The sequence below is a fragment of the Lepus europaeus genome, chromosome 7, assembly GCF_033115175.1.
Source record: "Lepus europaeus isolate LE1 chromosome 7, mLepTim1.pri, whole genome shotgun sequence".
Lineage (NCBI taxonomy): Eukaryota > Metazoa > Chordata > Mammalia > Lagomorpha > Leporidae > Lepus > Lepus europaeus.
Genome location: NC_084833.1, coordinates 81,679,352 through 81,693,863, shown reverse-complemented (window position 1 = coordinate 81,693,863; position 14,512 = coordinate 81,679,352). Strand labels below are relative to the sequence as shown.

The following is a 14,512-nucleotide window of genomic DNA, read 5'->3' as shown; positions in this document are numbered from 1 at the left end:
AAAAAAAAAAAACACCACAGTGAAGAAACCAAATATCTCCCTTTACTATTTAAGTGATTTTACCATATACCTTTGTCTTCATATTGAGAAGTGCAAATTGATCACTTGGGTCCATGTACCACTCACATAGTTGGAGTCATTTTTCACTTTTTCTAAGGGGTTATGTAACAAGTTTTTCTTCTTCTCCAGACTCTATGTTAATAATCATGATTTTTAACATTAAAACTGGCAAACCTCTTTGTATTTTGCAGAACACATGCTCTTCCCCCAACCACAGTGAGACACAAAGAGCACCACTGAATTGGCAACAAAGGGTACCGAATATTCGTGCTGAGCCACTTCATTACTCTGTTTTAATTAGCTCTCTAATTACCTTTAGCTGCTGCTAATGAGCCTCAACTATGGCAAGAATCACACCCTTAAGTAAATATACTGAAAACTACATTTGCTCACCTTTTCAGGTCAGTGGAGAGGCTATGTTAACAGGTTTATTGGCAGTAAAATTATGATGACTTTTTTTTTTTGCCTGTGAACACCGCTAATCATGATAAACTTTCATCCAACTGTTCATCCTTCCTCCACATTTTGCCTTAATTTTTGCATGAGTTTTTCTCTATTCAGGGCCGAGGGACCTTCAGTCTACAGCCTAATTGCAGGCTCTGTTAAATTCATGCAGCTCACAAAAATCTAGAGAAGTAAATTTTAGCTGGAAAGAATAATTTTTCTGCCTAGTGAGCACCCTTAGCTCATACGCTCAGAATAATATTGCAGACTCTTTACAGACTTGGTGAAGCATGTGAATAACTATGAGTAGTCCTCACTCTACCCAAGGTACTTTCATTTCGTTCCTTGGGTATTCACTGAGCATTTACTATATGATCTCATCACATCTTATGGCCACTGAAATTATTTCAGTAGTGCTCAATTATCTATAGAATAAAAAAATCTCTGAGCTCAATATTCTAGGCCCTGCTAGACTGAACATACTGCTCCTGCTCTTCAATTTTCACCATCTCCTTCCCTTTCTCTGTCTCTCTCTCTCTCTCTCCATACAAATGCCATTTCTTCCTTTAGAGTCTTCCCCCATCACTATATATGTATGATCTGCAGCATCCTTCTAGGACACCTTTTACATGGAATGTGAAGTGTGCTAGTAAATATTTTACTACCAACTCTCCAGAAAACAAGCAAATGTTGGTACGGAGAAGTTGTTGATTTGCATAAAGTATATATACCCACTATGTCCATTTTCCATCCATACCATGTGACTGAATGTAGAACTGGGATGAGATGAGCAGCAGTCGCCATTAGAAAGCATTTCCATGATCAGATATAATCAAATTCAACAATTGGAAGAATATGAGTAATAGTAAAAGGAATTAAGAAATGGTGAGCACTGAATATTTATTACCTTTATCTTTAATAGAGACTATAATTTTAATTCTTAATAATGGCTATATTTAGCAATTCGTTTATATACTGAAAATCTGACATTTGGCTCCAGCATGCATGTGCTTTGCAGTTCTAATGCCCCACCATGTGGAGCCTGTTACTACTCCCCTAGCCAAAAGAAGCTTCCCTCTGTGTGTACTCACCATCTATATAAACTTTTCTTACATTTTAAAACTTATATTTGGTTGAGAGACACAGGAAGAAAGAGGTAGAGACATACAGACGTGGTTTCCATCCTCTGCTTCACTCAACAACTGCCCACAATGACTGCGACTGGGACAGGCTGAATGAAGTGGCCAGAAACTCAATCCAAGTCTCCCGCATAGGTGGCAGGGCCCAGTTACTTGAACCATCAACCATGCATCCCAGGGTTTGGTTTAGTTAGAAGCCTGAGCTAGGTATCAAACCCAGCCTCTCTGATATGGAACACAACCATCTTAAAGGGGGGCTTGTCTTCTGGACTAAATACACACCCCTATATAAACATTTTTGATGAAGTGCCTACTGTTGCCAGGCATGCTAGCTCAGAGATTCAGGAAAAAGATACAAAGAAACCTGTTTCGGATGGAACAGGTTCTCTGAATAAACTGAAAAAGCAGGAGGATAGTGGCTAGGAGGAGAGTGGTGCCTTTATGGGGGTGAAGAAGATGAATGGATGAGCAGAAATACCGAAGATAAATAAGGTCACTTCTGAACTTCGTATCTGAGAGTGTTTAGCAATGCACCTTCATAAGTCTAGGGAGAATCATGGTTGCAGATGCATCGAGTTTCGGAGGCTACTAGACATCCTACAAGGAGACGTGCTTAGTTAATTTCTTTGTCAAGTCTGGAGCTCAGTGGTCTGAGTAGAAGATGTAGCTGTGGAGGTCACCTACATAGGATGGTATTTAAAGTCACAGGAGGGGATGAACTCATACAGAAGGAGTAAGATGGAAAAGAAAGGAGAGCCCTGAGATACTCCAACATTTAAAAATCATGCAGAGAAATTGAGCCTGCCATAGACTTTCCACAGGGGTGTGTCTTTGTGCAGGATCCATGTCTCCCAGTGGTGTCTGTCACATAGCAGTGGCTCGCCATGCTCACCTTTGCCAGTTTCAGTTGGGCCCAAGGACTGCAGAGGGGTGCCCAGAGCTCTTTAAATAGAGCAGAAAGGCAGCTTTGAGCTCTGGCATCTTTGTTCCACACAAGGCAGCTTTCAGGTGTTCAGATCACATTCCCCTGCCCCCAAAGCCCACTGCATGCTTGTAGGACAGGAATACAGTGACATCTACGTAACAGTGCCCTTTCCCCTCACTCAACAGCCTGAGGAGTAGGCACTGTAAGTACACAGAGGTCTTCAAAAAGTTCACCAAAAATGCATGTTGTGAAAAAATTTCACAGATTTCAAAAAATTTTGCAGCAAAATGAAGTTATGCTTCAATGCCATGTTCCATGAATTTTTGAAGTATCCTTATATAATCACCACCATTCTGCAGCAGAGAAATCAAGGTCAGAGAGGGTAGTTACCGACTGAAGTACAGGTCTGAGCCAGGGATGGAACTCATTTCTTCCATCTCCCTGCTGTTCAAGGACCTGGAGAGTCCTTAGCACAATGGCCGATCCCTCAAGGGAATCAGAGAATCAAGCATTGAGTAGAAAATATCTTCAGGAGTGCAGCAAAGGCTTCGAGAGAGAACAAGCAGCTTCTTAAACCGAGGAAGATCAGAACAGTCTCAGGACCAAAGTCAGAGGTAAACATGCTTGTGTTATGCATTATTCAGAAACAACGTTCCTTATGTCAGCCCAGAGTGGCATATCATTTTACGGGGCTGAGGATTTATCATTTTAATAAGAGACTTCGGGGTTGCAGAAGCAAGAACACTTCCTGCATCTATAATCACAACCAAACTTCCTTTCTTTTTAAAATGACTGAAGCCTTTGAGTACCAACAAGGAAATTAATGTAATTTGCTCATACAGTCTTTCCTCCAGGGACAAATGTAGAATGCATATTCTGTTATCTCTTCTAACTGGGAGGCTCTATGGACTGTGCAAAGATCGAGGGAAAAGCTGTTATGTTAGGGGCCGGTAGACTGGTTAAGGAATGAGTTGGCCTGTGAGGCCTGTGGGAGTTTTGAGGCAGGAACAGAACAATAGTCTGGGGAGATAAGAAGTTGTGTTCAATTAGGGAGATAATGCAGCTTGAAATTATAGAGGGAGCAAGCTTCAAGAGAAAATGGAGGGCTGGCCAGAAAGGGTATGCCTGGAATATAATGGTTTTGAGAGTTATGGAATTGAGGGCGTCGTGCAGCAAGTTAAAAAATGAAACAGAAAACAAAAACAGAAATGCTGCCCTGTCTGCTGTGGGCAGTCTTACGGAGCTGTACTTTTAGGGACCAGGTTCAAGGTCCTGTCAGTGTGCCAGCTCTATCGTTTGTCTATTGGCTTAAATTTGCAAATAATGCTCAGACTGCTAAGCCTACATTCTGAGTCCATTTAGACTACTAATATAAAATCCCATAAGATAGGTGGCTTTTGGAAACAAATTTATTTCCCACAGTCTGTAGGCTGAGAAGTCTAAGATCAAGGTACCTGCAGATTAGGTGTCTGGCAAGGGTCTGCTTCTGCATGGACCAACACCTTCTTGCTGTATCCTCACATACTGGAAGGGACTAGCTAGCTCTCTGGCGTCTTTGATAAGGGCACTAAACAGGGCCAGCTTTGTAGTGCAGCAGGTTAAGTTGGTGTTTGAGTTATGTGCATCCCATATTGGAGGCCCAACTACTGCACTTCTGATGCAGCTTCTTGTGAATGCACCTGGGAAAGCAGCACAAGATGGCCCAAGTACCTGTACCCCTGCCACCCACATGGGAGACCAGGGTGGAGTTCCTGGCTCCTGGATTTGACCTGGCTGTCGTGGCCATTTGAGGAGTGAACCAGCATACAGAAACACGCCTTCTTGCTCTCTCTCTTTCTGTGCCTTTCCAACAAGTAAATAAGTCTTATTTAAAAAAAAAAACCCTAAATTTGTAAGAGCACTAATCTCAATATAATCTTAAGTGACCCAATTGCCTCTGAAAGGACCAACCTCCTAATACCCCACCTTTGGAATTAGGGTTACAGCATCTGAGTTTTGGGGTAACACATTCAGACAGTAGCATTCACCTAGGTGGTGCCTCAGCGGTAGCTATCCTTTGGCAGTGGACTGGGGTGAAAATGCATATTGTGGTGGAAACTGGGTATAATGGCCCAAGGCTATGAAGACGTCATGCTCACCTGCAGTCAGAACCTATGCTCCATCACAGGATGGGTGATTCCTCCAACAGTATCAAGAGCAATAGAGAGATAATCTTAGTATTTATGAGGAACCTGATAAAATATATCTCAGCCCTCAAGTAATAATTGGAATAATTTAGGGGTGAAGAGAAAGATCAAATGTGAAAAGAGAGTAATCTTGTTGGACACCTCATGGTTCACCCTGAGGATACAATTCTTTGTATACACGACTACAGCTTGAGAAGGTGTGTATGTGCCAAAAAGCAGACTCTTGCCTCAAAATTTGGATGTGATAAGGAGGGTAAAGAGCTGTACAAGGTGCTAGGAGAGAGGGTAAGAGGGAGCCAGACCTAGTCTGAGGTGCTAGAAATTTCTCTGAGTGAATTACTAGGTGTTGTGCAGTAAAGGAGGCGAGGAGGGGTGTAGTATATTCCAGGAAAAGAGCAAGGCACAAGCAAAGGCCCCAGGTGAGAAATAAAGAAAAAATAAGTATGATGAGTTTAAGAGCTGGCTTGGCTAGAATCTAATATGAAGATTTAGAGTCACCAGTCTAGAGAGGTGGATGGGGATCTCAGTGTCAACTAAAATGTCTTTGGCTGTAGGTAACAAAAGACTGTCGACTCCCAATGTGAAAATAAAAGACAAATGATATTGAAAGGGCCTTTCAAAAGAGTTAGGAAGCCATTAAGGGAACAGCAATTTTGCACACCTCAAGTCTAGGAAAGTGGACTTTGGTCACCTCTACCCTTTGACCACTGGCATCAGGAAGGACTGGACAGTTACCCTTGTACCCAGAGGCTCACGATATATATTAAGAAATTATTGAACACTGTTTTACAGACATTCCTATTCTATTTATCCATTCTTTTATCATTTATCGGCCATGTAGTCCCTGTTTCTCCTCAATATTAAATACCCCTTATATTCTCCTTCTTTTCCTGACTCCTTAGATCATTGATTGAAAGCTTGTTGAACATATGGCTCCCAAATTTCAACTCCTAAGACACTCTCCAAAAAAATTGCCTTTACCTTTGTAGTTTCTGAGTTTGAATCAATCTGATTGACATCTTACCAGAAGTCCAGAGGTAGAACAGCATTCACAGATATGAATTCTCCTTTTGAGAGAAGTACCTCACCAACTCACTGACTTCTGACTTCTTCAATCATTAATTCTGCCTATTCTTGATCTCCATATAGGTGTGATAATGTTGTATGTGCTCATTTATGTTAGGCTTACTTGTGAAGTTGATCCAGTTTGTTGTATATGGAAGTTCTTCCTGTTTTCATCCTGCACAATATTCCATTGGATGATTATATACAGTTTTCCCTTCCCTGATTGTTTCCAGTTTGGGGAAATAATGAATAAGTTACTATTAGCATCATTGCTTATGTCTTTTGATGAACATATGTTATTTCTTTTGGATGTTAGGCATTATAAATATTATCAAAGTGTTTTCCAAAAATTTGTTTGTCTAATTAAACTTGATCTAGCAATGTATGAGAATTCAGTTGCTCTTACATTGATACCTGAAATTCTTCTTTTTAGTTTTAGTGATTATGGTGGATGTGTAGTTATATGTTTTGTTGTGTTTTTAATTTGTATTCTCTTAAAAGAAATGAGACTAGACCTCTTTTCATGTATTTGTTGGCCATTTGGATATTTTTTTGTGGAAAGCTTAAATCTTTGCCCTCTTTTTTAAGATTTATTTATTTATTTATTTGAAAGGCAGAGTTACAGAGAGGCAGAGGCAGAATGAGAGACAGAGAGAGAGAGAGAGAGGGAGAGAGAGAGAGAGAGAGAGAGAGTCTTCCATCTGCTGGTTCACTCTCCAGAAGTCTATAATGACTGGAATTGAGCTGGTCTGAAGCCAGGAGCCAGGAGCTTCTTCAGGGTCTCCCACACAGGTGCAGGGGCCCAAACACTTGGGTCATCTTCTACTACTTTCCCAGGCCATAGCAGGGAGCTAGATTGGAGGTAGAGCAGCCAGGACTCAAACTAGTGCCCATATGGCATGCTGACACTGCAGGTGGTGGCTTTACCTGCTATGCCACAGTGCTAGCCCCTGCCCTATTTTTAATATTGATATATTTGTCTTTTCCTTATTGATTTGTAAGAGTTCTTTAAGTACTCTGGAAATGTGAGCCATTTTTAGATATAATTATTGCAAATACTTTTCCAGTAAATGTCTGCCTTTTTACTTTCTAAGTGGTGCCTTTCAAGGAACAGCATTTTTCGTCTTAATGAAACTCTATTGAAATAAATCTTTTATAGTTACTTTTAAAAATTTTGTTTAAGTTATACAAGTTTCCTATATTTCATATATACAGTTTTAGGAACATAGTAGGACTCCCCCCCCCAACACTCCCTCCCACCCACATTCCAACCCTTCCTCCCCCTCCTTCTTGGATTCCCATTATTAACTTTGATCTATTTTCAGTATACTAAATTATTATATAGTTAACTCTTCTAATAAAGGAATTCAAATAGTATGAAAAGGAAGAAAGCAAAATAAAATAAAACATAACACTGTTCCTTAATTGAAGAGACAAGGGCTATCAACAATAATCTATTCTCAAAATGTCTATTTCACTCCAATATATTACATTTCAGATATTCTATTAGTTGCATAAGATCAGGGAAAACATATGATATCTGTCTTTTGGGGACTGGCTTATTTCACTAAGTATAATGGTTGTGACCATCTTGTTGCAAAAGACAGGATTTAAATTTTTTTAAAATCTGAGAAGTACTCCATAGTGTATATGTACCATAATTTATCCAGTCAAAAGTTGATGGACATCTGGGTTAATTCCATATCTTAGGTATTGTGAATTGTGCTACAATGAATATGGGGTTACAGATAACTCTTTCATATACTGATTTCTTTTAGTTTGGAAAAATTCTCAGGAGTGGTATGGCTTGACATATGGTAGGTCTATATTCAGATTTCTGTGATATTTCCACAGTGTCTTCCACAGTAGTTGCATGAGTTTACATTCCCTAAGCAGTGGTCAGGGTACCTTTTTCCCCATATCCTCACCAGTGTTTATTGTTTGTTGATTTCTGTATGAGGGCCATTCTAACTAGAGTGAGGTAAAACCTCATTGTGGTTTTGATTTGCATTTCCCTAATGGCTAGTGATCCTGAGCTTTTTCACAAGTGTCTGTTGGCCATTTGAATTTCCTCTTTTGAAAAATGCCTGTTTAAGTCCTTTGTCCATTTCTTCACTGGATTGTTTATTTTACTGTTGTTGAATTTCTTGAGCTTTTTATTTTTTCTGGATGTTAATCCTTTATCATTTGTGTAGTTTACAAATATTTTCTCCTATTCTGTCAGTTGTCTCTTGACTGTACTGAGTGTTTATTTTGCAATGCAGAAGCTTCTCAGCTTGATGCAATCCGTTTGTCAATTTTGGCTTTTATTGACTGTGCTTCTGGAGTATTTTCCAAGAAGTCTTTGCTTATGCCAATGTCTTGTAGAGTTTCCCCCATGTTCTTTAATGATTTGGTGGTATCATGTTATAGATTTAGATCTTTGATCCATTTTGAATGGATTTTTGTGTAAGGTGTAAGGTAGGAATCTAGTTTCATACTTCTGTACTTGAAGATTCAGTTTCCCCAGCATCATTTTTTAAGGGACTGTCCTTGCTCCATGAACTGATTTTAGCTCTTTTATCAATGATAAGTTGGTACTTATGTTGTAAGTATGTTAAGTATGTATGTATGTTATGTTATAAGTTGATACCATGTTGTAGATACATGGATTGATTTCTATAGTTTCTATTCTGTTCCATTGTTCTACAAGTCTTTTTTTCCAGTACCAGGCTGTTTTGATTATTAACTGCCATGTGGTGTGTCTTGTGAGGTATTGTGATGTTGCTGGCTTTGTTTTTGTTTTAAAACATTGTTTTAGCTATTTGGGGTCTCTTGTGTTTCCATGTGAATTTCAGAATAGTTTTCCCTAGATCTGCAAAGAATGTTGGTATTTTGATTGGGACTTCATTCAATCTATAAATTGCTTTTTGTAGTATGGACATTTTGATGATGTTGATTCTTACAATCCATGAACATGAAAGATTTTTCCATTTTTTAGTGTTTTCTATTTTTTTCTTAAATGTTTTGTAATTTTCAGCATAGAGATTTTTTACATTCTTGGCTAAATTTATTCCAAGGTATATAATTGTTTTTGGAGCTATTGTGAATTGGACTGATCCTAAAAGTTTTTCCTCAGTCATGACATTGTATTGTATTGTATTGTATTGAAATTTGACACAACTGTTAACACTGTAAGGCTGCTTTTTTAGAAAGTGTAATAAAGCAGGTCAAATAATTTTAATAATATATCTCAGCTAACCAAAATATTATAAATCCAAAATATTTTTTATTTTAACTACACAAGCAACAGGATGTTTTAATTCATGTTTTCTTATATTAAGTCTCCAAAATCTAATATTTTATCCTTGTGGCACACATCAGTGCAGACTAGCTTCATCTCAGTTGCTCAGCCATCACATGGGTTAGTAGCTATGGACACAGAACAGGAGAGCCCACAACATGGCATGCTGAGTATTTTAAGCTGAAGGAAATTGAGAAAATCAAGCAAGCAGGAAGGGTCTCTCTGACCTCGTCTCCATGCTCCCCACACTACCCCAGCCTTCCCTAGGGCAAGATACGGAAATGAGCTCCCCTTCTGGGCTGTGAAACTTTGCTGACCTGCCCCTGAAAATAGGCCAGATGATGGTCGTTCCGGGAAGAGCCTTCCAGTCCTTGGAGAGAAGGACCTGCTTTCATCTCTGAAGATGCACAGATGCAGAAAAGGATCTGAGTGGACAGGCCCGGGAGTCCTTCAGTCTATTATTAGATCACAGCTCTTCATCTAATCTATTTCTCCACCTCTTTGCAGGACTTAGCATAACAGACCGCAGGTTTCTCTGGGTTTTGGGGTGGAAATCTATATTTCCTCATGAAGTCTCCTGTGTCATGTGAAACTCATTAAACAAGTCTGTGTGCTTTTCTCTTGTTCATCTATCTTTGTCGGTTTTCTCTTCAAGCCAAGCCAAGGACCCTAGGAGAGGTGGGGAAAACTTTGTCAGAGTAAACACCTTCGGCAAGAATATTTCACTGGGGACCCATGTTGTCATGACATCCCATAATCAGTAATTTAAAGGCGTGGTCACCAGATTCCTCTGTCCAAGGCTGCTTTACCACTTGTGTGTTAGTGAAGAGTCTGTGGGCTGATCACAGGCACCATGGGAGTACCCACTTTCCCAACTAACTTTCACCCACTGGCTTTCAACAACCATTGTTCATGCTTGCGTGAGTCAGTTATTATAATGGAGGGTAGAAAAAGATGATTCTGTTTCCATCATCCCTTTTACATTCATTTATTGTCATTCCTCGAAGATCCTTTTTTTCTTTAAGATTTATTTATTTATTTGAAAGGTAGAGTTACAGTGAGGGAGAGGCAGAGAAACAGAGAGGTCTTCCATCTGCTAGTTCACTCCCAAAAGGGCTACAAAGGCCAGGGCTGGGCCAGACCGAAGCCAAGAGCGAGGAGCTTCATCTGCATCTTGCACATGTGCAGGGCCCCAAGCACTTGGGCCATCATCTGCTGCTTTCCCAGATGCTTAGCAGGGAGCTGGATAGGAAGTGACTCAAACTGGCACCCACATGGAATGCAGGCACAGCAGGCAGTGGCTTTACCAGCTATGCCACAGTGCCAGCCCCCCTCAGAAGATCTTTAACTTTTCTCCTCTTTTGGAACAATCACTATGACTTACGGATATTTATTTACAGTTAAGATTAATCAATTATTATTCTTAATAGTCAACTTATTGCAAGTTTTGTCCCCTTCAAACTCCTTTTATAAAATAACTGTTTTTTCCACTTAGATACTTGCCTAAAAATATGAGGTTTAATGTTTTAAAGTAAATATCACAATTTCAGAGTAGGGATATTCTATATTTCATGACGGTGGATTAAATTTTATTAATTTATGTTTTAAAGTTTTACTTATTTGAAAAGCAGAGAGATGGAGGGAAATTCACAGAAGAATATATTCTATCCACTGGTTCACTTTTTTTTATATTTATTCTATTTATTTGAAGACAGAGTTACAGAAAGAGGTAGAGATAGAGAGAGAGGTCTTCTATCTGCTGGTTTACTCCCCAGATGGCTGCAACTGCTGGAGCTGAGCTGATCTGAAGCTAGGAGCCAGAAGCTTCTTCCCAGTCACCTATGTGGGTGGAGGGGCCTAAGGAGTTGGCCATCTTCTACTGCTTTTCCCAGGCCATAGCAGAGACCTGGATTGGAAGTCGAGCAGCTGGTGCCTATGTGGGATGCAGCGCTTCAGGCCAGGACTTTAACCCGCTGCACCACAGTGCTGGCCCCCACTGGCTCACTTCTGAAATACCTCTAATGGCTGAGGCTGTACCTATTGGAAGCAAGAGTCAGGCACTGAACCTGGATCTCCCACATGGGTGCCCAGGACCCGAGTGTGTGAGTGATCACAGGCTGCTTCCCAGGGTAGGCATCAGCAGAAAGCAGGAATCTGAAGCACAGTTAGGAGTTGAACCCAGGCACTCTGATATGGGATACACGATTCCTAAGCAAAACCCAAACTGCTGCCCCAGATGCCTGTTCTTGTATAGTGGTTTTATAGTTTCATTTCTTATGTGAGCACTGACAAGTATTCTTATTTTCTTAGCCAGGAAGCAAAAATGTGTTCTCCCTTCCTCTGTCTAAATGACAAGCTGGTTATTTCTAAAACAACTGGTGCTGGGGCGGGCAGCCGTACACTGCTACTGCTCATCTTCTGTGCTCTACAGACATCTGTCCCCTGCAGGGTTTCATCAACTGTTGCAATGAACAAAATTATAATCTGTGAGCCATAAACTCACTCGTGGTATTTCATTGCTTTTGTGTTTGTTTATGAGGAATTTTTTGCCCTTTCCTCATACCCATAACTTCCATACCTCATACAGTAAGAAACTGATTTCACTTGGTTTCTTAAGAAGTAAACTAGGGTGCATACAAATGTTCTTTCCTTTTACAAAATAAGCCAAGCTTTTCCCTTGTTAGTCACTGCACTCATTCAACATCAGGATCATCTTTTATTTTCTCAGGTTCATGAGGAATTCATTTGGGAGGCTGTATACCTTCCCTGTCCCCATAGTGTATAGCTTTTCTACGCAGAAGACCCCGTGAGCCTGGTGAGGCCAGCGTAGGATTGGCTTGGGCTGGCCCTTGCCTGTGTCAGGTTTCATGGCAAAGCAATCTAGGTCGGTAATAACACATGAGAAACATGCTTACATTTTTGAAAGCTGGTGTGTGCAAGAATAGGTCAAGAAGTTCATGGAAAGAATGGAATAAAAATACATTTTTTTGGTGCAAAAAGATTTTGAAAAGCATGCTTTGATCTTTTTCTTTTTAAAAATTCATTGAATGCCTTTAATGAAAACAGTACTTGGCAATTACAAAAGAATTTGTTAAAAAAAAAAACACACCTCAAACTAGTGTTTATATTAGAGATGACCCTGCTGCTTCTGTTTCTAGCATAAAATAACACAACATTCCCCAGTGAAATTTACATACAGTTTTCAGCTCCTCAGAATGCTCACAGCAGCAATAGACAAGTCTCAGGACCATCATGCGGCTTACACTGCAACCAATCCAGCAGGTGTGATTTTCTTAGACCTCTCAAGTCTCACACGCATTATGGTGGCAGGGACAAAAGTTCTAAATAATGACAGTTTTAAATCTCATTTGTCACTGGAGACCTGATTAGTGCCTTGGCCAGCCAGAAATCCAGCAAAAAGTCTAACAATCAAAAATGGAACAATACCTCTCTGCTTATATCCCCAAACGCTTCCGAACTTCACAAGAGCTACATAACCAAAACCATTGGCGAGGTTGCAGTTCTGAACCCTGGATCATGTCTCTGATCACGTTCCTCCTCACTCTCCTGCCTTTGACCTGGGGTCACTGCTTTGCAGCCATGTATAGTTTTTTTTTCCCCCCATGATATGTGTTTTTCACAATTTTTTTTGAAAACTGTTTATATGTGTACATTTAAATTTCTTCACCAAGATAATTTTATCTTTTAATTACACTTTCCATGAGATTTTAAAAATATTCTTGTATTTTCCTCTTGCAGCATTTCTCATTTTAGACCAGCCACATTTCAAGTGCTCAGTGGCCCCATTTGGCTGGTGTATTGAACAACATAGGTCTATTCCAGAAGTGGGGGCTGAAATAATATTTTCCTCTGTAGGAGAAGTAGCTGCATATTCTTCATGTGTTCCATCATGTGTTTCTCAAGATATAACTTCTTGTTATATTACACTGCCAAGTGGTCAGAAGTCTAAGAACCAGAAGGAGAATAGACTTTGCTAGCATTTGAGGAATCTTCCTGATGTGCCATGCCATGCCTGCCTTTGTTTAAAATGCAAATCTCATTTGGGTCAACAGACAGCTTATATCCCTCAAAATGCTAAGGGCAATTCATGAGATTGTAAGACCTAGATTATTTGTACCCAGTAGATCCAGTTTCCTTAGCGTAGCATCTGACATTGCCGAGCATACACAATTAAAATGTATGTGGCCACAGGTTGCTGTGAGATGATCTTCCTTTCAGCTTCCCAGAATAAACACTTCCTTGAGACACTCAGAGCCAGCTAGCTGGGTGCCAAGACACCTGCTCTCCATGGTAATTTGTGAAGGAGGCAATATGTCAAGGAGAGTAAGGTGTGTTTAATGTACTTGGAGTACTCTGTAAGGGCAGCTAAGTAGTACCCTGGAAGACTTCCAGGAGGAAACATGCATGGGTAGAATATATTGATCTGACCTATGCAAATGTCTGTGATTTGCTTTGGGCAGGTGGCAAAAATACTTAAGTGTTTCGTGATTATATTGATATTGTGGTGTCACTGGACCTGGTCAAAATATACTGAGTAGGGTCAAGGATTGTGATGTTGGTAGGAAATACCTGGTGCAGGCTGTTCTGATCTTCTCTGCTGTCTACACCGACAGGTGCATAGAACTGCCGCCCTCATTATTCAGCATTGCAGGAAGGCTGCCATAGATCAGAAGCACGGGAAGTGGTGCCGCTCACTGGCAATTTCTGGGTAATAACATCGTATGCATTTCCATTTCTCCCTAGTTGTGTCATCCACACAAAAATCTTCCCAGAATTAAAGGTCCTAGCTGGTATGTTACCGCCTCCAAAGGATTGAGCAGCCTAAAGGACATACTTTAAAGCCATAATCATCACACAGATAGAGCCACCTTGCAGTGTTCCTTTTTCATTTTTCTCTTTATCCCTCCCTGTCTTTATCACAAATGATGGCCTGCTGTTCCACAACAGAGCTTGAGGATTCATGTTCCCATTTTTGAAATAATCGAACCTAGAGGCCTTTACCTGGTGAAAATTGACTTTGCTGCTCTTCTTGTGTTCGTGTGATACCATTATCTTGAGCAGCACCATGTCTTCGAGCTATAATATTTGAGGCCTGCAGAAATCAGCTCTCAGTGTGATGCTCAGGCAGCAGTTCACTAGAATGTTCATCGAGGTAATCACCTAGAGAAGGGTCCCAGCTTTCCACTGGGATGCTGATGGTCTCGGGGCCAGGCATGCTAAGATGCTTGCTAAGATGCTGTAATGCATGCTGCAGGACGCTGGCTCAGAGGATGTTGGCTCCAGTGCATGTGGGGTCCTCAACATCCTTGCAACCAACTGAAGCCACCTCATTACCTCTGAATTTTCAAGAGGACATATGCTAGCAAGGTGAAAACTGATGGCTTCCAGC

General features: G+C 40.5%; 1 protein-coding gene and 1 pseudogene across 1 annotated transcript in view; one reads left to right on the top strand and one right to left on the bottom strand.

Moving 5' to 3' along the window:
- Positions 1-691, top strand: part of LOC133763867 (small ribosomal subunit protein eS25-like) — a 38,647-nt gene extending 37,956 nt beyond the window's left edge. Inside the window, exon 2 of the mRNA XM_062197583.1 lies at positions 622-691. Coding sequence (XP_062053567.1) covers positions 622-691 — 70 coding nt within the window. The remainder of the gene's footprint in view (positions 1-621) is intronic.
- A 3,760-nt stretch (positions 692-4,451) lies between these two features.
- On the bottom strand, positions 4,452-14,190 carry LOC133763866 (transmembrane protein 14A-like; annotated as a pseudogene).
- Between the last annotated feature and the right edge of the window lie 322 nt (positions 14,191-14,512).